Consider the following 26,005-nt stretch of genomic DNA (forward strand, 5'->3'; position numbering starts at 1 on the left):
TTCCTCTACCCATAGGCGCTGACTTTTTCTTTTAACTTATTACCTGAAATTAAATTACTTGGATGACTTGCCCCTTTTAGACCAGGAGAAAATATAAAAAAGAGACATCACTTGACACCGAACTCTGGGTTCTAAAACCCAGGTTTTCATTATCCCAAGCCTCTACCCATAATATAACCCCCAAACGTGTATTAAAGAGATTACAGTTTCAAGAAACATCAGATGAAACATGTTTGTTAGGTTTTATTTACCCCTATTGTACTGAAAGTACACACAGTTTCTGGAGCAGGGATAGGTTTAATTACTAATTACCTATAACGATCACATTTGTTCCACACACTCCGATGCTCACCTGTGTGGGTGACTGATGCGAACCAGACCCATTAACAGCTCATCAGAGCCCACATATACTGGGGTTTCTAATATAGGTGAGGAACCCTACAATAGGAACAGGAATATGGGTGGCCCCATAGGACAGCTCTACCGGAGCCCTCCTTTCTTCCAGAGAAAGGAAATCTTAATTCCTTGGTGTAAACAAGTTTTCCTTGGGAAGAATCCTGGATTCTCCTTTGGAATGTAAACATATGACTTCAGGAGGGAAGACAAACTTAGGTCTCTAGATTTACAACCCAGAGATAAGGTCGTGACCCCAGGTCTCATTTCCCCTTAAAATGTGCATACTAGAGAAGCAAATATCTGTTATGCACCAAATCACCTCCCTCCACAATTCACGTGATGACTGTATTTGGAGACAGGGCTTTTACGGAGGTAATTAAAGTTAAATTAAGTCATAAGGATGGGGTTCTAACTCTATAGGACTGGTGTCCTTGTAATAGGAAGAGATACCAGGGGTGTGTGTGTACAAAGAAAGGTCACGTGAAGACACAGCAACAAGCTGGCATCTCGCAACCAAGGAGAGACCTCAGGAGACACCACAGCTGCTGCCACCTTGATCTCGGGCCTTTAGCCTCCAGAATTGTGGGAAAAACTAAATTGGCATTGTTTAAGCCACCCAGTCTGTAGTATTTTGTTTGGCAGCCCTAGCAAACTGATGTATTCTGGGTGGCTTCTCACTACCCAGGCACAAATTAACTTCGAGGGCTTCTCCTGCAGCACAGGCCCCAAGTTTTAGTAAAATTGGCTCAGAAAGCTCTAATGGTGAAGAAACAAAAATATCTTCTCTATACTCCCAAACTGTCCTTTGAAGAAAGTCTTCAACATTATAACTACCAAAGCCCATAAAAAAAATTAAAAAGCAAGAGATTTTGGAATAGTTCCCAGTGAAATTCTTGTAACCCCAAACTATCCGTACCCCATCTCTTCTTGAAGGAGAAGTGTTGTGGCTCCACTTACTCTTCCTTTCGCCCAGGTCACTAGTAGGAGCTACAACCAGTAATTCGGTCTGTCTTTGTAACAAAAAAGAAAAGTTCGGTGGTAAGTGTGAATGACTTGAAACCACTGTGTTTGCTTTTAACTATATAACGCCAATCTAGTACAACTTTAACATCAATGATATAAAGGTGCACTTGGCTACTATGTACTGAAAATAAAAAGAGTATTTCATTAATGCTTTATGTTTTTACAGGTCCACTGCAAAGCAATCATGTTGAGCATCTAAATAATCCTGACATAAAATCTGGAGAGTTTATTTCAAATGTCTCTAAATAAATATTTAAACATTCATCAATATCGAGCTTTAGCACACATTTTTAAATAAATTAACCAAATGAATATTTCACATATACTAAAACACTTAAATAATGCTTAGCTATCAAAGCTAATGCTAGATCTTTCGCAAGTTACAGCAATAGAAATGACTTTGTGCTGTGCATTTTTAATTCAAAACTTGATGTTAGTCTAATGATTTCATGAAAGACCTCAACAGGGACAGCTTTCAACATTGGTTTTTTTTCAATTTTATACTAATTCTTACAAAGGACAAGAATAAATATAAACTTACTAACTTGACAGTTCTATTAATTTATCGAATATGCCAAGCTTTTAAAAATATCAAATTTTTGTCCCGACTTTGTATTTTCCTGTATTTATAGACGCATTAATTTTTTTAAAAATTACAATTTCATTTACTGTAAGTCTATGAAAAGTAAACTTCCCCCACAATTAAGGTCATTCAGATGAAAACAAGACTAGGCTTCAATATTCATATGTTACAATAGCGACATTAACTGTAACTGGCTAGGGTACTAAATTTTGGAGATTTGTAATTCCTTAAGAATTATGCCAGTACCTTATTCATTTCTGTAGTGCTATTTGAACATTATTCTTCACACAAAATGGTTATGAAAAGTTATGTCTACACTGAAAAACTATGTATATATATTTTTAGAGATTTTATTTTTTATTTTTTAGAAAGAGGGGAATGGAGGGAGAAAGAGAGGGAGCGAAACCACGTGTGGTTGCTTCTCATGCTTGCAACACAAGAATGTGCCCTGACTGGGAATCAAACCAGAGACCCTTTGGTTCGTAGGCCCGTACTCAATCCACTGAGCCACACCAGCCAGGGCACAGTGAAAAACTAATGAAATGTAGCATCCTTTTTCTCAGTGCTTCAAGGCTTCATATAAACCACGCAAATTAATATTGCTAATATTTTAATATATTTTAACTGTACACTTGGAAAAAAATTTTTAAGGATGAACTATGATTAATCATAGAATTTTCCTTTAAAAATTGTTATGTTTTTAAAGATTTTATTTATTTATTTTTTTAGAGAGAGGAAAGGGGGAGAAAGAGAGGGAGAGAAACATCAATGTGTCTTCTTGCCTCTCACACGCCCTCTACTGGGGACCCGGCCCATAATCCAGGCATGTGCCTTGACTGGGAATCAAACTGGTGACTTTTTGGTTCGCGGTTCGCAGCCTGCGTCCAGTCCACTGAGCTACACCAGCCAGGGCGTAATCATAGAATTTTCGTTTTGCTACATGAAACTTTTCTCCTGCAAAATGTCTACTGCCACCCCTCAAAAAATTTTTTTAAAAAACCTCCTTACAAGCAATCTTTAGAATCCAACAGTCAAATGAAGTTTCTCTTCATTTTAGGGAGAGGGCGTGAATCCTGCACATTAATTATTCTGCCCTGACACAGGACTCGGCTCTACCAATACAGAATTCTGGGAAGGAATATTAGCTCTCGATGCCCATTCTACCTTGCTAACAATTCAGAGGTAAAATGAAGACTCTAATAGCACTTTTGACAAGTAGGAAATGAAAAGGCTCTCAACCCCAAACTAAATATAATTACATTAAAATTTGGCACTGTCAGATCCGGCAGGAATTAAGCTGAAGTCAAAAAGAACACGGTCTTTAATAGGTATTTTCAACCTTCCAAAAGAAAATCAAATAATTATGCCGTGCTATCTACCAAAAAATCTCAGTAGTTACAATCCACTATATCACCTTCCCGTCTGTAACTAAAATGGCCAATATTCAATATATTTATGTAGGTATCAAGTTGGTTCTTTATTTTTAGTAGGTTCTGTGTTACATAGTTTTACTCATTCTTTCAACTACATGAAAAAACATGACACCCCCCCCAAAATACAAAAATAAATCTGATCCTATGTTATGTTAAATAAAGATCTCCACCATCTAAGATGTATTTTGGGGGGGTTCTGTTAACAAGGTAAAATAGAAGTTTTTCATAAGAAAAAATAATTAAATGGCTAAAATATATCTTTTGTGGGTTAAAATTTACCTTATGTCCCTCTTCTGCTAGTATTGTCTTACCTGCTCTAACTCATTCAAGGGTCAAGTTCAGTACCACAAACGCATTTTCCAGTTTTCATCATAGATTTTTCTTTTAACATCATTTTCACAATGGTTTAAACATTAGCTTCACAACTACTATTTTAAATTTACATTTACACTTCCTCATGCAGCCCCCATTCAGTAAGGCCGAAGCTTTTACACTTTTCTGGATCACAGTCCACTTAAGATTTTAACAGGAGCTCTTGTCAGAGAAACAAAAAATTATGTATCCAGTTTCACAAATTCAGGGATTTCAAGTCCCTGCTGACATGTTTAGCCTAAAATCCCTTGTAATAAAGGGAAGAAATCAAGTAATAGGTTTAGATCGCAGGTTTAGATTTCAAAGGTTTAATACAAAGAAAGAAATACCTATTTTATGTGTTGAACGAGTATTTTATGATTGATCAGGCAAAATTAAAATATTTACAAAGGAGGGGGTTTTTTGTTTTGATCTTAGCTAATCTTCTAAGAACTTTTCAAACTCAGATGTACACAGGTTGAAGCCAATGTGCAAATAGAGGTACTGACATAAGGAGATGTATTCATATCCAATATTGGCCAGTAAATATATACATTAAACAGAGGAATTAATGTTCATCCTCGAGGGCAGAGTTTATCAAGATCAACCAGTAAAGAAAAATATACACAAAAATAGGTAGTATTTTCCAGTACTATTGATCTACAATACACAGATCATCAGATTCAGGCAGATCATGTGTTAAAATGCCATTAGTAACTAAGGGATGCAACACAGTTGCACATAGCTATTAATAAGTCATGTGGGGCACACGTTATAAGCATGTATGCAAATAACCAAATGACTACAGTTTAAAATAATTGTTCATTTCAGGAACAAATGCAATTAACTGGCTTTTACCTCATGGGTAAAGGCTGAAAATATATTTTAAAACTTCAGTCATTAGCCCTAGCCTGGTAGCTCAGCTGGTTACAGCATCATCCTGATACGCCCAGGTTGTGGGTTGAATCCTCAGTCAAGGGTGCAACAGGAATCAACCAAAGAACCCATGAACACATATAATAAGTGGAACAACAAATCGACGCTTCTCTCTTTCCCCCCACCTTCCTCTCTTTCTAAAATCAGTGAAATAAAAATTTTAAAAAAACTTTAAAGTATGTTTGAAAATATGTATAATTCATAATAACATAAGAAAGAAATAAAAAGTAATTATGGCAATGTGAGCTACCTAATCCAAAAATTAAAAATCAAAATACATTTCACATGTGAGAGTTAAGTGGATTTTTTCTTTATTCAAGTAAACATTTTGATTATAACACATGATAATGCATAACCCATGTGATGAAGTACTATTGTCTATTGTTTGATGCAGACTTCTGGTCTCTAGGATGAGCTTCCAGGTGATTCCTCAGCATCCAGCGTCAATGCCCAACACAGGCTCTCCCACTGTGGTGCGCGAGTGCTAGAGGCCACCGCCTCTACCCTTCTTCAGGTGCTGCGTGCCATTTTCTCCCACCCATTTTCTCCTCCATTACTTACAAAAACCCCACTCTAACATTCAACCTATGTTATAAAATTAACAAAGTCAGGAGTCAGTATATACTTTTCCACAAAAAGTATTAAGTAAGACTCTACTTATCTCTCTTTTTCTCTAACTTTTGAAGGATTTGTAATCCTTTAAAAGTCAGAGGAACACACAATACAAAATACACAAAGAAATCTATTACCAGGTGAACATAATATGTTGGAAATTGCTAAACGTACTGAAAAGCTTAATTTTCCTGGAATAGCAATTCTCTACTGGAAACTATAGTTTACAAACAGAAGACTGTGTTTTAATAAGTGGAAATACAGTACCTGATTTGATATAAAGTAATTGTGAGATCTTTTCTCACTAGTAAAGTGCTTAATTATTCTTCCACCACATGATTTAATTTGTCAAAGGCACAAAATGTCTTTGTCCCTCTCCTTAGAGTATTTTAAAAAAATTACAGTATTACTCACTTAAATTTTACTTAATCTGAAAGCTTTACTGTCTCTCCATTAAAAAAAAAAAAACTACTTGAAGGAAAACATTTAATTTTTATTTTCAACACTTTTGCTAAGAACATACATACAACACTACATTTGATCCCCTCATGAGACTTCCGTGTGCCGTGTAGCACTTGTGGCAAAAAACATGTATGTTAGGTGTAAAAGTTAACAAGGAATCAAAAGATCTTCCCAAAAAGGGTGGACGGGGAATCAGTAAATTAAAGATCATAGCTTTCATTTTATAAAAAATAGTTTCAATAATCTTATAAATCGTTAATGCCTACAAAAGCGGGAACTACATTTAAAGTAGTCTTTTTAACACAGATTCGTGAGTACAACATGGCTGTGGTCAGAAAAACAACTGAAGTAGCATTTCAGTCCGTGGTCTAAGTTCTCTTTTCAGGAAATTCCACAAAGAATTTAACAGTTTGCAATTCTAAACAAGATTTAACTTTAACAGGTCAGGAGTGTTATAGTTAGTATGGGAATATCAAGCTCTTTTCCACTTACTATATTTTATCAAAGTTTTAAATACAGCTCAGTGACAGAAGCTGGTAACAACACTTGACTGCACAGGCACCACTCATGGCTACTGCCCTGCAGCTTAAAACACATTTTGGTCAGTCAATTTAAAAGACATAAATCAAATAACAAGGCCAGGAAAGTTGTTTCAGAACCCGTTTCCTGACCTTAAGTAAACTGTAAATACATTGACAAGGCAAGGAAAAGTATAATCATGTATGGAGAGAGGTCTCGGTTTTTTAACCATTTGGCATTTCATAGTAATAATTTCCTTGTTTAAAACAACATTTTGTGTCCTGTACACTGATTATCATAGCTCTCTGAATTAAAACTAAACTATAGTTACCTTTCTTACAATGCCCAGTAGTGAATGCATTAATTGCTCCTTTTGCACTTCCACGAAGACGGTCCTTCATCTTGTAACTTTTTAAATTTTGGACCAAGAAAGAACCACCACCCAAATCCAATGAGCACACAAACAATGGATTCCACATAATAACCATCCAGTACTGTAACACACGAGCCACCGAGTTTTTTGCAAAGCTGTAAAAATAAAATTTTGATAAATATTCCATAATTTCAAATGGAAGTATTTAAAAATTTACATGTTTGTAATTTAAAAGATTAATCAGAATCTATTTTTGTTACATGTTAATGTATCTTGATCTGTCGGTGCTACCGGGATTAAAAGCAATTTCAGCTCATACTATAAACAACACCTGTTTTCAAGATACAGCTTTTCATATTTGAAATATGAAGAAACACCCAGTGAATCTCCTCCACAAGCAGGCTAATGTTATCTTCAGGTAATGTGTCAACAAACTACTAACCGCTTCGTTTTACCTACAGTTGTTAAATGAACAGCCCGTGCAACTTCCCTTTGCTGTCATTATGAAACAACTCTTAATGATGCATTTATTAAGTGCCTACTGTGTAGGACAATGACCCTCAGGTGGAGGGGAGAGGGACTGCTCCTCCCCTGCTGAGAAGCACGTGTAAGTACGCTACTCTTACTGATTTGAGTGCATTCTAACCCTCAGGAATGATGGGAAAGAAAAAAGTATGTCGATTTCTATCCTAGAAGCTACAGGCAGATACGATCTTTAAAATAAATATAGTACTTCTCGAGGCAAAATGAAGAAATTAATATCTTAGTATTAGGTTAATGTTCTCTACAATGACAACATCCTTACCTCAACAGCATCAGGTGTTCGACAACTCTGGTTTGACGTTCCTACACACTCCTTCACAGTGAGAGGGTCGACGAGCCAAAGGGCTACAGTAGAAGGCCAGTTTCCTCCCAGATTGGACACCGTATTTAAAAGGGTCATATAAGTTCCTCCAATAAGTGGATCACTAACCTTTGCATTAAAAGCCATTATGGAAACATACATGCTATACAAGGTAACCTACAAGGAAAATGTAAAACATCTTTAGTTCAATTAGAATTTCTAAATCTATACTCTGAATTAAGAAAATCGAAATCATAAACCTGAAACTTAATTTTCATGACGCTTATTAAACTCAAGTCAACAAACATTTATTGAATATTCACTGATCAGACTTTACGCTAGATCGTGGCAATAGAAAGATGACTAGGAGTCTCTCCGTGTCCTTCGAGAATTTATTCCAGGCTGGATAAATAGGGAATAAATAATTATGATGAAATGTGATAGGTCTTATAAACAGAAGTACATCCATCGTGCTACTGGGGCCTAAATAAACGAGAGATTAATTTCACCGTAACAAGTCAAGGAAGGCTCAAATGAGAAAACGACGAGTGAGGTGGTCTTGAAGATGCACATAGGAATAGCCAAAACCTCGTGTTTTACTGCACCTGAATGTATCATATGTCTGTGTGTGTCCATGTGTGTGTGTATTATACATGGAAGCAATCAGATATTCAAAGAAACATGAAATACAATTATATACATATATATAATTTCTTCTACATATATAGGAAAAATAGCATTTCAAAGTTTATGTGACAAACTGAAGAGAAAATCTCCTTAAATGCAAAAGTGCTTAAGAAGCAAGAATTAACCATCCATTTAGGAACAGGGAAATAAACCATGTTTCCAAAACAGCATTTCTTTGAATACTGTTCCATGGGATGTTCCAATATCAAATAAGATTCAGAAACACTATGTTACATAAAATTAAACAGGTCCCTTTCACTGTAGGCCTTCTGAAAGCCTTTAGGTTACAAACTCAAGGGCAGGGATTCAGCATGATTTATTCTCTGTTATATTTTACTACTTAGAATGTTTTCTGGTATGGAATCAGTGGCCACTTAATATTTGTTGAAGGAGCCCTCACTGATGTGGCTCAGTGGATTAAGTACCAGCCTGTGAACCAGAGGGTCGCTGGTTTGATTCCCGGTCTAGGGCACGTACCTGGGTTGCAGGCCGGGTCTCCAGTGGGGGACGCATGAGAAGCAACCACATGTGGATGTTTCTCTCCCTTTCTTTCTCCCTCCCTTCCCTCTCTAAAATTAAGTAAATAAAATCTTTTTAAAAAAGTCACAAAGTTTAAAGTACAGTCAAATAATTTCATCATCAGATCTGTGCTTAAATCTTAAAATTTGCTATCATTATTTTAAGGCAACCATAGAAAAATGTCTTTATTTTATGAGGAAGTTTACTTCCTGAGGAAACAAGAAGCTTACCTGGTGTAACGCATAACTCAGCAGCACTATAACATAGTAATACACAGGGAATCCCCCTTGATGCTCTACTTTAGGAGTCCACCAAACCAGCAGAGCATACTCTAATCCAAGCAATAATCTACAGGAAAAAAAAAAGGAACACTGAGCTGACTTCCACTTTAGGTTAAAAAACAACTAAAACAGAAATCTGTCTACCACATGAAAAAAGCCTATATTTAAAAGCCACTAGGAGGTTAAAAAGAGATAAAAGTGCACATAAATGATATTAAAGATGTTTTTGAAGCCTTTTTCCCATAAATACTCTACACACAGACATGAGTGACACTGACGACTGTTCCTCATTTAACCTTTCTTACTTAGGAAGGGTTTATTTTGTTTTTACCTGTAGGGCATAGCTTTGTAAAATACGTTTAGTGGCTGGGGACCTGCGGTGTATTTGCTGATAATCAGAGGCAGCACGATCTGCAGAGGAACCATGGGAACTGCCAGCAAGGCTAAATGTTCTTTAGGCACTCCCTCTTCCACCAGCTTCAGTCCTGTCACTGCATCTGCTGCTGAGAAACCAATCTGTAATGTAAAAACAAACAGTATTTTCATTTGTGATTTATGAAATATTTTCCTCCAGGCATATGTAAGCTCTTCAAGAACCTCAATCTCATTACTGACTAATGCCAGTTACAAGTGTCATATTATTACATTTGGTACAACAATCAAGTTAGAGAAGGTACACTTGGCCCTATGGACTACTAATAATACTCAGTGAAAAATAACTAAAAATTCAGCCCTCTTAGGGACTGTAGATGGCTCTAATTACAATTAAATTTCCATTTCAAAAGTTCAATCTCTTACAATAAAGTATCCAAATCCAAACTTGCTGATTTATATATTTTAAGTTCAAAAGAAAACTTTTAATTGACACCAAATAAACTGGTTAAAATGAAACATCACTGCCAAAAATACATATTTCTGATAATTTCTGACTGACCATAATAAAATTTTCAGAAGTCTTCTAACATTTCAAAAGTAATTCTGAAAAAACATTATATCTGAGAGGTTGAATAAAATGAGAGGGAAGAAAAAGTATGGTTAGATTAATTCTTAAAAACAACAACACGTGGCTGGTGTGGCTCAGTGGACTGAGCACGGTCCTGCCAACCAAAGGGTTGCTGGTTCAATTCCCAGTTAGGGCACATGTCTGGGTTGCAAGCGAGAGACAATCACACATTGATGTTTCTCTCCTGTTGTTCCCCCGCCCCACCCCATCTAAAAATAAAATAAATATTTAAAAAAAAAGTAAGGATGTTAAGAGCAGTGAGTAAAGTTGAGGTGAATTAAGATATTTAGAGTCTCAAACTATCTCCCCCCAAATTAGTTTTAAATTACAAACAGAAAGTCACTTTAAAATAGGTTAACAAATAACTCAAAGTTAACAACAATGAATGAAATAAAGGGACGTGATATATGGCTCTTGATGTAATTCCATGAAAACATCACAATATTACTTCTGTGATACTTCTGATTATTTTTGTGTAACTGAGCTTAAATATAAAGAAACATCAAACAAACATAAATGAGACCTGGCTGGTGTGGCTCAGTGGATTGAGTGCCAGCCTGCAAACTAAAGGGTCTCAGGTTTGATTCCCAGTCAGGGCACATGCCTGGGTTATGGGCCAGGTCCCCAGTGGGGTGTGCAGTGGAGAGGCAACCACACATTGATGTTTCTCTCCCTCTTTTTTTCCCTCCCTTCCCCTCTCTAAAAAAATAAATAAAAAAAATCTTTTTAAAAACCATAAATGAAAAATTTATATTCCTTAAAAATGTCCAAATCATAAAGGCCAAAGAAAGACTCATGCCACCTAATTGTAATGTGTAATCCTGGATTGAATCCGTAACAAGAAAAGAAAAAATAAGGTTATAAAGTCTATTATTGGGACAACTGGTGAAATTTGGATACAGACTATGATTAGATAATAGTATTGTACCAATTTAAAATTTCCTAATTTCTAACCAAGTTGTGGCTTTGTAGGAGAAAGCTGTTCTTAGAAAACACATACTTCAGGCATTTATGGATAAAGGGTCATGGTATTCAAATTGCTCTCAAATATTTCAGAAGAAATATGTAATAGACTGCAAACTTACAAAATGAAGAAAATGGAACTAAATGGTAACAATTAAAAAACTTTGATAAAGACACATGGGAATTCTTTAAAGGATACAGTAGATTTTTAATAAATATGGAACTCCATCAAATGAAAAATTCCTTAAAAAAGGAATGATATAAATTCTATATACTTCAACCTCTTGAAATGGAGCCAGAAAACAAATTTCACCATAAAAAAAAATATTAAAGGTCAAAGATCTTTCACTTAAGTCCAGAAAATAATTTCACTTATATTTCAACCATTCTCTTTGTAAAACTTCTATATACAAACTCACTTCAACATTTACTCTGTCCTAAAACTGGTATAGTAGTAAATATTTGTAATATACACATCTAACAATAACCTCATATCTAGGATATATAAATAATAAAAATTCTACAAATTTAAAGAAAAAAGTAACATTGAACATTCAAATGGCCATAACCATATGGAAAAAAAAATGCTCAGTTTCTTTAGGTACCAGAGAAATACAAATTATAACCCTAACAAGATGCCAATACATACCCACCAAAAAGGCTAAAACTGCCAAGACAATAAACCTGTTTTCAAGGCTACAAAGCAATTTGAACTTGCAGTGCTGATGGTAGGGAAACTGAAATAATCACTTTGGAAAATTGTTCGGCAGTATATGCTAACATATAATACTTATGATCCAACAAATTACATACCTAGGTATTTACTCATCACAAATGCACACCCATGTTCACCAATAGTAGTGTACATGAATATTCACAGAAACACTATTCATAATAGTCAAAAAGTGGAAATAACCCAAGTATCTGTTGATAGAATAAATTATGGCATATTCAAACAGTGGAATGCTATAAGCAATGGAATAAACAAACTTTTGCTATAAATAACAATATAAATTATACAAATATAATGTTGAGTGAAAGAATACAAGAGCTAGACATCCAAATATATACTGGATATTTCATTTATATAAAACTCAAAAGCAGGAAAAACTAATTTCTGGTACAAAAGTCAGGAGAGATGTTTCTTTTGGCGAGGTTTACTTTAAAAGGGGAATGTGAGAGTCTAGACTCTGTAATTGAAGCACCTCCTTATTACTGGGCACAGTATAAATTATTACAATCTTTTAAAAAGTAATTCAGCAATTATATTCACTGACCCACTAACTTCACATTTAAGAATCTATTGTTAGGAAATATTCAGTGTCAAAGAAAAACTTCTACAAAAAAATTCACTGGTGCATTTTTATAATTAAAAAACCTAAGCAAATTAAATATACAGCAGAAAAATATTGAATAAATTATGGCAATTTTATTCACTGTGATAATTATATTGTCATTTAAAAGTTTTTAAATATTATTTAATGACACAGGAATATGGAATCATAAGAAAAAATAAGATTAAAATGTATATACAGTATGATACGATTACACTTTTAAAGTATTTATGTGTATATAAACATATAGTATTAATATCAATTTGTTTATAATTAGTTCATTATACTTATATGTGTAAAGTATATGTACACACACGTGGGCACACATACATTCAGGAGGAAATGGGCCAGAAAATATACCAAAAATGTCACAGAAAGTAATCTGTAAATTATGTAATTATTTAATATTATTATTTTGAATCTTTCAGCATTACCTTCAGTTGAAGTTTAAGTTCTTTAAGTTTAAACCTTCCTAATGTGTCCTTAAAATTTAACCCACCCTATTACTAGACAGGGGGAAACGTTCATTATTTGAAAAACACTGAGGCAAAAATTTTAACTTCAGGGTTGTCAAAGTTAGTTATGAAGTATTATATACCTAAGTTTAAATATTAATATGAAACTCCTATACCTGATTCTGGGTTTTAGGAATATTAATTCCAACACTAGCAATAGCTCACACTAACAAAGTATACTTATCTCTCTTCCAGTGTAATGTCTTTAAAATGTCTTAGAACTACAGAACTTCTGGCCAAGATGGAGAAGTAGGTAGATAAACTCTGCCACCTCGCACGACCAACAGAAGGACAACAAATTTAAAAACTAAAAATAACCAGAATTACCAGAAAATCGAACTGTATGGAAGTCCCACCACCACGGAGTTAAAGAAGAAACATTCATCCAGACTAGTAGGAGGGGCGGAGACAGGCAGTGGGGCCAGATTTGGACCAGAAACAAGAAATAAACATTTCAACCAGAACAGAATCAAGAAACAAGAATTCCAAAAAATGAAGAGAGGCTTAGGAACCTCCAGGACAGTTTTAATGTTTCAACATCCAAATCATAGGGGTGCCAGAAGGAGAAGAGGAAGAGCAAGAAATCTAGTATTTGAAAACTTATTTGAAAACATAATGAAGGAGGACTTCCGTAATTGGCAAAGGAAATAGACTTCCAGGAAGTCCAGGAAGCTCAGAAAGTCCCAAGGAAGCACATCATAATTACGTTACCCAAGATGCGAGATAAGGAGAGAACCTTAAAAGTAGCGAGAGAAAAGGAGAGAGTTACCTACAAAGGAGTTCCCATAAGACTGTCAGCTGATTTCTCAAAAGAAACCTTGCAGACAAGAAGGGACTGGAAAGAAGTATTCAAAGTCAAGAAAGGCAAGGACCTACATCCAAGACTACTCTATCCAGCAAAGTTCTCGTTTACAATGGAAGGGCAGATAAAGAGCTTCCCCAATAAGGTCAAGTTAAAGGAATTCATCATCACCAAGCCCTTATTGTATGAAATGTTAAAGGGACTTATCTAAGAAAAAGAAGATAAAAAATATAAACAGTAAAAATGACCACAAACTCACAACTACCAACAACTGAACCTAAAAAAAACCAAACTAAGCAAACAACTAGAACAGGACCAGAATTACAGAATGGAGATCACTTGGAGGGTTATCAGTGAGGGGAGAGGAGGATGGGGGGAAAAGTACAGGGAATAAGGACCATAAATGGTGAATATAAAATAGAGAGGGGGAGGTTAAGAATAATATAGGAAATGGAGAAGCCCAAGAACTTATATGCATGACCCATGGGCATGAACTAATGTAATGGGTAAGGGATGCTGGTGGGAGGGAGGGTACAGGGCATAGGGGAATCAAAGGGGAGAAAAAAAAATGGGACAACTGTAATGGCATAATCAATAAAATATATTAAAAATAAAACAAAATTTTAGAACTATAAAATTAGGACCTCTTTATATAGAAACCATAAAAAATAAAATAAAAATCACTAAGATCCCCATTTTTATGGTATATTTCCTTCTAACATTTAAAAAATGCAACTGATTTTTAAATAAACTTCTAATACTCATACATTTCTATATCTTTGTAAATCACGCCCTAGGTAAATAATTTTACTATCTCTAACATTAAACGTATACTCATTGTAACAGTAGAGCTATTGTTCTTTTTCAAGGCATTCACTTTTATACCAAGCATTAATATTTTTCATTAAATAAATTTCACATTTATTAGACATATTTAAATTGGCAAAATTCTTTTCAGGATCCCCAGATATACTTTGATATATTTTGAAATTATATTTGATATCATCACACCTTTTAAAACATATTTAATAAAACAAAAATTGCTTTTTATTGTTAAATTCTAATAGTAGTGGAAAGGAGCTTATGATTTGAAAAGGCAACAAAAGTATTTCATGATAATGGTGATTATAACAGAATGGTAAACAGCTTCATAAATCTTACCTTTGCAGTTAGAATCAGAAGGCAAAATGCCAGAACTGCTGGCATTTTTATAATTGCAAAAAGCAGCTTGTAAGTATCTGTGATCCCTTGGGTTTCTTCTTTTCCTACTGATACCTCTTTGTTTTCTTTTTTCAGAATGGCAACTAAAGTTGTTGTTATCAAAAATACACTTCCCCAGAAAAAAAGGAAATCTGAAATTTAAAATGTTAAAATCTATAATTAACTTTTGAAATGACATAACTTCACTGATAGTATATAATTCTGTATACAACTCTTCCTCAATTAAAATCTGTTAAAAAAAAAGTTAGCACAATGTGCCTATCGTGTTCAAGGTACCATAAGTACCAGACGCTACAGATGAGCCAGGCAGACCTGGTTCTGTTAATACATGTTACATAGACCCCAAATAGACAGGGATACTGAAGGAGGAAAAAGAACAGGGTTGCAGACACTTAGCGGGTTGGATGAAAGTAGAAGTCTACCTGTCATTATTCCAGAGGCATGCTTGGGGTTGGGAGAGGTGATTTTCACATCCCCTATGACCAACCCATCAGTCATACTTCTTAAGCACCTAAGCCATTTCAGTTCTTTATTAAATGATGACAACTTAGACAATAAGCAGGTGATCATTGAGATTTCCCAGCTCGTATTTTTAAACTTCCTAATGTTTTAAAACTGTTGGAGAATAGCCTTCTGTTTTCAATACTGAGGGACAGAAACAGTTTTTTCACACTTGTAGTTGCACAATGGGGACACGTGCAAATCACTGTTTGGGTTGTCAGTGAAAGACAGGTGGTCCATTAGCCATTATTTTGAACAAATAAAGCAGAGGGTGAATGATGTTCTGAAAGAGTCTCTGTAGTACCTCAAAATAATAGTAATCATAAAGGCACATTTATTGAATATACATCGTGCCGTAAGTGTGCCAAGCATTTTACATATACCGTCTCCTTACTACAACAACCCGAGAGATTCATTTATTACTAGTCCCAATTTGCAGATAAAGAAACAGACTTAGAGACGTTATGCCTGAAGTTAATTGAGTCAGTGATAAAATTGTGATTTGATGCCTTATATAATAAATTTCAAAACCTGTATCTCCTTAATCACCCTGAGAAACGCATCTTAGTTCTTCCCTATAAAACTCATTGGATAACACAGCCAGTTTCACCGTCTATAAAATAAGAGGCCTGGCTAGAAAATCCCAGATGCTCTCTAGCTCTAACATTCTAGATTTGTACTAACTTTATATGTCTACTTGTTATTTTATTGCTCATAGAGCACAACAAACTGTTCATGGAACCTAGTTACCTTTTCCCGAAAACAAGTACAGAGTTCTTCAGTCGGCGCCTGCCTTTGTGCGGGGCCCTGCTCCGCGGCGCGCTAGCTGATGGCGACCACTACCACTTGAACCTCACTTATGACGGAGACAATAGCATCATTCGTTTAGACCGATTTTTCACCTTAGTATTTAAGCACGCCTTTCTTACATGTCATCCGATTTGGTTTTCTCACACACACACGTGAGACAGGCAAAGCAGGCATTATTACTATGCAGACATGAGGAAAAGAAGCCCAGAATATTCAAATCTTTGCCAGAGGTCAAATTATTGAGGCAGAACTTGAAACTAAATCTGAATTTGGATTTTATAATCTTTTACACAACCTGCATAATTTTTAAAAAATTAATGTTGCAACAAAAATTTACAAGAATTTACTTGAATTCTTGTTTAGTCTCCACAGGGCTAACCAGAAACGAGACTATGTTACTCAGGTGATGCAAATGAAAGAAGCTAAAATGATTCAAGCATATATGGAAATTTGTATTCTGAAGTGAGTTCTCCTACATGGGAAAGTTATACTTTAGATATCAGAAAACACAAAACATTCTTAAACGCAAAGGTATCCATTTTAAAACACAGTAATATATACAAGTTATGATTAAAGTCCATCAAAATAACATCACAATTTCTAGTTTATGTTAATAGGACGTTTTGAAATCTAATTTAAAAGGAATGAACAAAAATTTAAGATTATTTCTTAAATAAGGCTAATGTTCATTATTTTTGCATCCTTAAAAGTCATCTGTGAAATGTGACAAACAAGGCCTGTTTACAGAATTTCATCTATAATACTATTCTCATTCAGAAAGTTTTTGTTACTTACTTGGCTTAAATTTACTATTTAAGAAACCCTCCAAAACAATATTTTTATCACTGTCACCAGAAAATTCAATTAATGGTCTCTATGTAAATGTTAAGTGAAAATTAAAATTAAAAATTAAAATTAAAATTAAAAGTTTTTCAGTTATATATTACTTTAAGAATCCCAGTTCTCTAAGCAATGTTTTTTTAAAAACTTGCTTAGTATAGTCTCCCAATTTTAATGAAAAAAATTTTCATCTGAAACTTAAACTCCTTGATATCAATAGCAGGAGAGAAAGAGAGTAAGAACAGGTTAAACAGGTTTCAGTATTGTTTGCAGACGGGATTATGTGTAATTCTCCGTGCTTTGAGGACAACACAGGGCACGGGAAAGAAGAAAATAGTAACAATGCATCATTCAGAGCCCTAATTTGAAGGCTTTCCATAGCTCACGTGAACAGAATGAAGCTAACAGCTCTGAAAGAGAGGCTTTGCCACTGCCAGAAAACATACTGACATAATTTATGAATATAATTACCATAATTACTGACCATTGGACTATTGGCTATTGTATAGCAACACTGCTTTGATGCTAAAACATACATAGCCTGATATACTAACCACTGTAAAAGTATTATTATCAAAAATGATCTAAGTATTTCATTATTAACATTTCGTTCATTTTGATTTATGTATCTCCAAAAGCATTGTGATGTTATACTATATAATGTATTCTATGATATGATCAAGATGTCAAAGCTGATGATTAAGTCTCATAAATATGATTTTTGAGCCAAGTTCTGTAATACAAGCTAAATATTCTGAAGTGGCTACGAGATCTTACCTAGGGCTCTCATGAATGCAAAAATAGGATATAATAGCTAGCAGCTGGATGCTTAACATTCAAGGCAAAACACAGGACAGTGCAATCAAATAAAAATGATGATCACATCAAAAAAGAAACTGGGAAAAGAAAAAAAAGAAAAAGAACGATCACATCAAATGCTGGCGAAGACGCAGAGAAGGTGGATCGGATCACTCATACACTGCTGGTAGGGAGATAAAATGGTAGGACCACCTGGAAAAAATTTTGGGAGTTCCTTTCAGAACTAAGAATGGACTTAGCATAAACGAACATTTGCATTCTTGGGCATTCATCTCAGACAAATGAAGCCTTATTTTCACATAAGCAATACCCAAAACCTCAAAACTACCCTAATCTCCTTCAACGAATGAGTGGGGCAATAAACTGTGATATGTCTAACAAATGAGTACTTCTCAGCAATAAAAAGAAATAAACCACATGCAACGGCCTGGATGAACCTGGAAGAAATTGAGCTGAATGGAAAGGATCAATCTCCAGAGGTTACATAGTGCATGATTTCATTTAGGTAACATTTCTGAAATAACAATTCTGAAGATGGAAAACAAATTAGTGGTTGCTAGGGTTAGGCATGGAGAGGAAGAAATGGGGATGGCTGTAAAAGGCAACACAAAGGAGTCTCGAGGTGATGGTACAGCTGCGTATTTCGATTGCTGTGGTGGTGGTTAGCCCAGGCTGCGCATGTGCTGGAACTGCTTATACCACACACATGCACACACACGAATGAGTGCGCGTATAATTGGTGAAATCTTAACAAGCTCTATCGATTTTGTTAATTTGTTGGTTTTGATATTGTACTATAGTTACCTAAGATGTTAGGGGAGGAGGCTGGGGGAAGGGTGCATGGGATTTCATTAAGTATTTCTTTGCAACCTCCTGTAATCCATAATTATTTTAAAATAAAAAGCTTTTAAAAAATGTATGGAAAATTTAAGAATGCAAAAGTTCTAAGACTGTGCTAAGAACAAGATATGCAGGACTTTAAAGAATCAAAAAAGAAATCTTTACAGGCTAATTCCATTGGCCTCTAAATAAATTTCAGTAAAATCAGAAGTGAAATTCAGAGTAAGATCCATGCCAAATAAAACCTAATGATTTTTTTGTTCACTATGTATTTTGTTAATTGACTTTTCCACACAAAAGCAATCCCACAGTTCTTTACTTGACAAAGAAAGCACATAGCACCATTTCTCCTTCCTTCCTTTTTCTTTTCTTTTTTAAGTGGCTTTAAGGCCTTCCTTCTGTGGTGTGGGCTCCAGTTTTTGTTTTTGTTTCTTTTTTAAGATTTCATTTATTTTTAGAGAAAGGGGAAGGGAGGGAGAAAAAAAGGGAGAGAAATATCAACGTGGATGCCCCATACTGGGGGCCAAGTCGCAACCCAAGCATGTGTCCTGACTGGGAAATGAGCCAGCAACCCTCTGGCTCACAGGCTGGCACTCAATCCACTGAGCCACACAAACCAGGGCTTGGCTCCAGTTTTTAATATCCGATATCCAATCCTTCTTAAATATATTAGCCGCAGTATTTTTTCAACTATCTCACTTTACTACTAAGTCCACCACATTTGAAAATAAGTTCAAATTTGCTCCGTTTGTCTACATTGAAGGTAAGATCCACCAGATTTATGGACTTGTTTCATTCAAGGCAAAAAAGAAGCTAAACTCAAGGATTATATCATCCTTACCCAGAGATTAGCTTTTAGGGTAATGGATTTTTTTTTAATCCTCACCCGAGGATATGTTTGATTTTTAGAGAGAGAGGAAGGGAGACAGAGAGAGCGAGAGAGAAACTTTGATGGGAGAGTGAAACAGCAGCCAGTTGCCTCCTGTATGCTCCCAGCCCGGGGATCGAACCCACAACCGAGGTATGTACCCTGACCAAGCATGGAACCCACAACCTTTTGGTGTATGGGAAGATGCTCCAACCAACTGAGCCACCTGGCCATGGTAGTTAATGGATTTAAAAAAATTTTTTTATAAATCTTACTTTTTGAATTATTATACAGAAATTATCTTTAAAGGTAATGGACTTGTTTTTGTGGTATAATATTTACTGAGATTAGCTTTTAAGGTAATGAATTAGTTTTTTTAATACAACTCTTACTTTGTTATTATACAGTAAAACTAAATACGTTCAATGTACAGTTCTATGAATTTTAACACATGTATCATTTTCAAATCACAACCATAACCAAGGCGCAGAACAGCTCCATCACAGGCTCCAACTCCCCACAACTCCCCCAGGCTATCCCTCATCTTCTCCTCACCCACAACCCCTAGCAACTATCAATCTGTTCTCCATCTCTTTAGTTTTATCTTTTGAGAATGTAAAAGGCGCTTTAAACTTAACCTGCCTACCTAGAAACGGGTCATTTAGTTCTACCCAATTCTGAATAGCATTGCTAGTCACATAAAATACATTAATTAGTCCTGCTTCAAAAAGCAAGTCAAAGAGATGTGTCACTAAGAATTAGTCCTGCTCTCTTCCTAGTTCAAAGCATGAATGTCTTATGAATACATACTGTTTTCACTACTATCATCACCAGTTTGATTAGCTTCACACTTAAGACCATCAGTTTTTTCAAACCAACAGTTCCTTTTTCTCTGACTCCTAATGTGTATGTCTATAAACAAGCTGATTGATAAACTGTTAATATGTTTAGCTCTCTTCTCTGATATCAGACTAACCTGCTCCCTGTCCCCAAACCCAAATTTCCTGTTTCCTGTCCCAATCACTTCTATTCATTATTGATACCTGCTTGCAGAGCAGTTGGCCTCAACTACCAGCTAGATCTGGCCAAAAGACATTTTACACGAATCTAATTAGTGTTTTTAAAAGTAGGGGGAAAAGCCCAGGCCGACGTGGTTCAGTTGGTTGGAGGTTGTCCCTTACACCAAAAGGTTGGGGGTTTGATTACTGGTCAGGGCACATACCCAGATTGTAGGTTTGATTCCAGGTCGGGGCATGTATGGGAGGCAATCAGTTGATGTTTCTCTCCTCCTCCCCTCAGCCCCCCAACCCGCTTCCTCTCTGGCTAAAACCAATAAACACTGTTTTAATTAGGAAAAAAACTTTTCAGCTTCTCTTGAATATTCATAAAATCTAACAATCCTAGGACCCTATTGCCACATTGAAGCTCCCTGCTATTAGATGAGCATGGGTTTTCCAGGTCATCACTGCCACCTCCAATCCCTGCAGTCTCGTACCAACCCACTCATTCATATTATCCATTTACCCCCCTCCATCATTTTGGCTTACAAACCTCACTACAGACTCTAAATTCATTAGGAGCAGAAAATTCCCAGGTCTATTATTCCCAGATATATTATTCATCAAACTATAATACTATCACATGGCTAGCATCAAATAGGCACTCATTGGTGAGTAAATGAATAACATGCATCACTTAAAATAAACAAAAAACCTTTTTGATCTGTCACTTCTGCTCATTGGACCGTCCAGGAGTTGGCTGATGTTTCTGTAGACATAAGCTGTCCTAGTGCTACTTTTCTTTGATAGAAAAGCCCAGTGAGCACATATTATATTTTATTGTTACATTGTACGTGTATTATATTTAAGGAGTCAGGAAATCTAAACTGTAGGTATACATCTATCTCTAGCCACTTGGCTGCAGTTTCTTCATCTACAAGAATGAAGAAATTGAAATACGTCATTCTTTCAAGTCATAAAACTTCATGTTTTTCATCTCTATGTTCTTTTGGGTTACTTCAATCAGTTCCTGCATCTTAAAAAGTCATGCCTTTTTGCTATTAAAGATCCTAGAAAACCAAATGTGGCAGCACAGAAAAAGCCCACTTGTGAGTTTAGTTCTGTCCTGGACCCTTGATGGTACCAAAACGAGTCTCAGCATAATCAAGGTTTTGTTTCTAGAGGATTCTGTTCGGACCCTATCCTTCTTGTTCTATATTTACTATTTAGATCACTGCTTTCCAGATGGCAAAAACTGTTCTTTCTCAATGTATTCACTTCCATGTATTTGTAACACTCAAAGCATTAATCAAAGAACATATTTTAGAATTCTACAAAAAAATAAGGCCTGCTTTTAATTTCCTGATTTTCTAAGCATCTGCCTCAGTGTTTGGCTCTTCTTTTATTACCTAAGCAATTTTATTTCCTTGATGATTACTTCCATGCTCTTTAAATTCCTCAAAACCACTGGTTTTTCTCAGTTACTGTACAGTAAGTTCCAGAAAGTACAAGGCCCTGAATGTGTTCCGTGCAGTCACAGAGACAAATGAAAAGTCAGAAACTCTTCAACTCTTAGCTTACTAAAATGTTTAAACCCAAAACAGCAGTCCACAGCAGATACAAAAAATCAAATTAAACAGTAAGCTACTTTTACAATTTCCAGGAGAACAAAGTTCAAATTCCACAGATAAACAGCTATTCAAAATAACAAATCAGTGTAAATGAAACTCCAATGGCACAATTTTGATCTTCCTATTGGGGAACACCTATGGCTAAGGAAAGATAATTAGAATCACTCTTACACTTAACAGAGAGTTAATTTACCTTGTAAGTAATATAGTTTCCACAGCCTTTTAAATCTTAATTTCTCTACTGAGGCTTCGTGTGTTTAGTAACATTATCACCTCATTAGCCTTTCCTACTGGCATGCACAGTCCAGTACACAATGAAAAGCAGGACAAGGAAAAAGCAACAACATGCCAATCTGATGCAGTCACAAATTATTTTTAGTCAGAGATTTATCCACAGAGCAGGCGTAGGAGCCCAGAAAATTCTGACAAATCTATCTAGTGCAAAACAATCAGCTCTCAATCATTTTTGGCCCCAAACCAACTAATGAAAAGTATAATTATCATTTCATCAGTAGTAGTGGCTCACTAGCGGTTTGAGGTAGAAAAGGGATCCCTTACGGGGTGTAGAGGTTCCTAAGATTTCAGGGGATGAGTATTTCAGTCGTGAATCCCTCCCTCCTTGCCACTCCCCAAATACTATAACTCTTACACTTCCTTTGCCACACAACCCCTGATTTACCCTGTTGGGAATTCCCAATCTAGTACTGGGAAGATGAGAGAAAATTTAGCTGTTTAAATTCATCATCACTACCAGAATGAAGAATTATATTATATTCCTGATGTTGAGTAGTACTAATAGTGGTCATTTCACTTCTGTTTCCTAGTTATTAGGAAATTTTTTTTAAATCCTCATAAAACCTTACAGAGGCATGTATTTTACTCATGCAGATAAAGAGGAAATTTTGTAGAACTTACACCCAATTTCTTACTAAACTTCAAACTCTTTCTCATAGCACTTAAAGGAAATCTTACTGATTTGGTCACTACCTTTCTTTCCACTATTTCCCAAACCCGGTCCCCGCAAATACTGCTTCAGGCGCTTTGAACATCACGGGCACTGTCCTATACTGTTTTGTACTTGGCTTCTTCAGTGCATTTTCACCTGGTGTGCATTCTGGAATTTCACTTACCCACCTCACTGGTGTGTTATCACTCAACAAGGTCAAGTATCTACAATGTAAAGCCTGACTCCCACAAGCAGTCAATAACCAGCAACTCTGAGCTCCCCTAAAATGGGCCTCTCTCCAGTTCCTTGTGGTTTGGGCTCTGCTTTCTAGCAGATCCTTGGAACTCTGTCCCTTAGCCAAATAATTAATGTTGGAGTAAATTAACCGTATTCCTTTCACAAGAGGGCTAAATGAAGTCTCTTGATATAAGAATTGGGGCTGAAAGTGGAACAGAAATCTAAATCCAGGGAAAGAAAAAAGGAAAATGTGAAACACAGGTGTCAATCTGGATTCATGTCTTCACATTAGCCAGACTTTTAAAAAATGTTACCAGCCAGCGTGGTTCAGTTTGTTGGAGCCTGGTCCGGTAAACAGAAGGATCAGGAGTTCAATTCCCTGTTACAGCACAGGCCTGGATTATGGGTTTGGTCCCCGGTGGGGTTCTTCCCTGGTCGGGGTGCTTATGAAAGGCAACAGATCCATGTTTCTCTCCCTCTTTCCCTCCCTTCTCTCTCTCTAAAATCAATAAGCATGTCTTTGGGTGAGAACAACAACAAAAAAGTTCAACTGTGTATTAGGCAACAGGTCCCTAGACTGAGTTTTGTTTGCCGTTCCAAAGGCTGCCTCTCCCTGCTTACTGCACAATACTGATCACTTATGATTAATTATTCCAATAACGTCATTCTCATTTTAGTGGAACAGAACACTTACCTTGTGTCACTTCCCGTAAAATGATTTCCAGTAAATTAAACAATGAGCTTCCCTCCAATGTCACACACTTTCAAAAGGATTCATAAACGTAAAACAAACCAAACAGCATAGTTTAAATACACTACCTGAAAGAGTAACGATGCCCCTGGGTTGAGGCTGAAACCGCAAATATTTGTTACAGAAGTCGGCAGATTCAAGGGCCAAAAACAAAACATTGCCCAAAAAATAGCCCGCTGTTTGACCCACTGAATTGCAAGTAGAAGCATAACCCACGTTCTCCCGGGATAACATGGTTAATGCCCAACCATCCACAGCGATGTCCTGAGTGGCGGCCAGGAATTCAAACAAAAAGAATGTCACTGTGAGAGCAACCACATCAGGGGTTCTGCCATCGGTATTCCCGAGCAAACGGTCCACCTGAGTGGATAAATATATCATGAAGATTCCCAGTATATACTGTGTAGGGACAAGCCAAGATTTGCGACGACCGAAGTTCCTAAAGTAAACCGCATCAACCAATGGGGCCCAGAGCAATTTGAGACTGAAGGGCCAAAAGACAAAACTGAAGAAAGCTTGATCTGTATAGCTAACATTTTTGCTCTGCAAAATGAGTGGTATGCTTCCCGCCAGGCCCAGAGGAATGCCCTGAAGCACGTAAAGAAACAGCAACAGAAAAATGCTACTTAATTCGGCCCGGCAGCTCCCTGGTGGTGTTGAGAAATCACCGGTGCCGAGGTCCGAAAGAAAAGCTTCTTTGTCCCCTTCTCCGCCCGCCCACTCGAGATGAGTGTCATCCCAGCCGCCCGGCGGCAGAGGGCCGCTCTTCATATCCAGGGAGGGGTTGAAAGATCCTGGCCGTCGTTGCCGACTGTTGTCCTTGTGGGAGATGGTGGGTGACATATTAGAGACGATGAAAAGCCCTGTCTGAGGGGAGTCTGGGCTGAGCGTCTTGGATCTGTCTAGTCCGAGGTCCAAGGCTGCCGCTCTGGACCAGGGTCTCGATGGCTCAGAGGAAGGTAGAGCGAGGGTGACAAGGACCGTTCTTACTGCGGCTCGGAGAGCTGAGGCCGGGAGCTAGTCTCCAGGCTGGAGACCCAAGCGATGGCTAGGTAAGTGCCCCTTGGAGCGGCGTCAAGGAGGCTGAAGGAGCCCCCCGGGCAGCCGCGCCGGGCTCGGGGCTGGAGGAGGGGGCCGTGGTGCTACGAAGGAAACCCGCGCCCAACCGCAGCAAGACTGGTCGGCTCGCGCCGCGGCCAGTGCAGCCGACAGCACTTTCTCCGCGGGACTCTAGCTACACCTGGTAACTTCCTGCCCTGCGCTTCAGGAAGTGGTCCTAGTCTCAAAGAAGTCCCCTCTCCGCCCTCGGGGCAAGCCAATCAGGACAGGCTCCGGGCCCCGGCTGGGAAACAAGGCTCGGTAGGAACCCGCAATTCTGGCGGCCGGGACCTCATGGGAGGGTTAATGGGGTGGCACAGTGTGGCAGGGGCGGGGCGCCAGAAGCGCTGAGGCTCTGTGAGCGCATGCGGCCGTCTGGAAAGCGTGGGCCTGGGCCATTGGGCCGTGGCTGCCACGTGAGGGCGAGCTGAGCCAAACCTGTCCGCGGCCAGTGCTCACGCCTTGCAGCCTCTGAAGCTACAGCAGCCAAGCAAGGGCTGGTTGTTAAGCTGAGAAAGGGCAGTGCCCGAACTGCAGGTTGGGGGTTCGAAATTAACGCCGTTAATTTCGTGGGCCGAGCAGAACCCGGGAGAAAATGTGCAGGCAAGGGTGCTTTGTGGCCCCCAAAGGGTAGGAAAAAGGCTTGGCTAAATCTTGAAGAGATGCCTTACAGAGCCTGTTTACAGAATGAATGAAACTGCCCGAGAGGTGTTAGGTTTATCTGTTTTCCGTTTTCCAAAATGGAGGAAGACAGGAAGGGAAACTGGGGTCTAGGTGATCCCATCCACTAGGTTGAGTGGGTTGGAATT

The 26,005-nt window shown here is 37.2% G+C and overlaps 1 protein-coding gene across 1 annotated transcript; it reads right to left on the reverse strand.

Moving 5' to 3' along the window:
• Window positions 1-5,016: 5,016 nt before the first annotated feature.
• SLC33A1 (solute carrier family 33 member 1) lies at window positions 5,017-25,374 on the reverse strand. The gene is made up of 6 exons (XM_024562940.4): window positions 24,167-25,374; window positions 14,798-14,988; window positions 9,351-9,535; window positions 8,969-9,086; window positions 7,494-7,709; window positions 5,017-6,843 (listed from the first exon to the last, which is right to left on the reverse strand). Exons 1-6 carry the CDS (start codon window positions 24,939-24,941, stop codon window positions 6,676-6,678), a joined length of 1,653 nt encoding a protein of 550 aa, XP_024418708.2. The 5' UTR covers window positions 24,942-25,374; the 3' UTR covers window positions 5,017-6,675.
• Window positions 25,375-26,005: the final 631 nt, after the last annotated feature.

Source organism: Desmodus rotundus, chromosome 2 (assembly GCF_022682495.2).
Source record: "Desmodus rotundus isolate HL8 chromosome 2, HLdesRot8A.1, whole genome shotgun sequence".
NCBI classification, from domain to species: domain Eukaryota; kingdom Metazoa; phylum Chordata; class Mammalia; order Chiroptera; family Phyllostomidae; genus Desmodus; species Desmodus rotundus.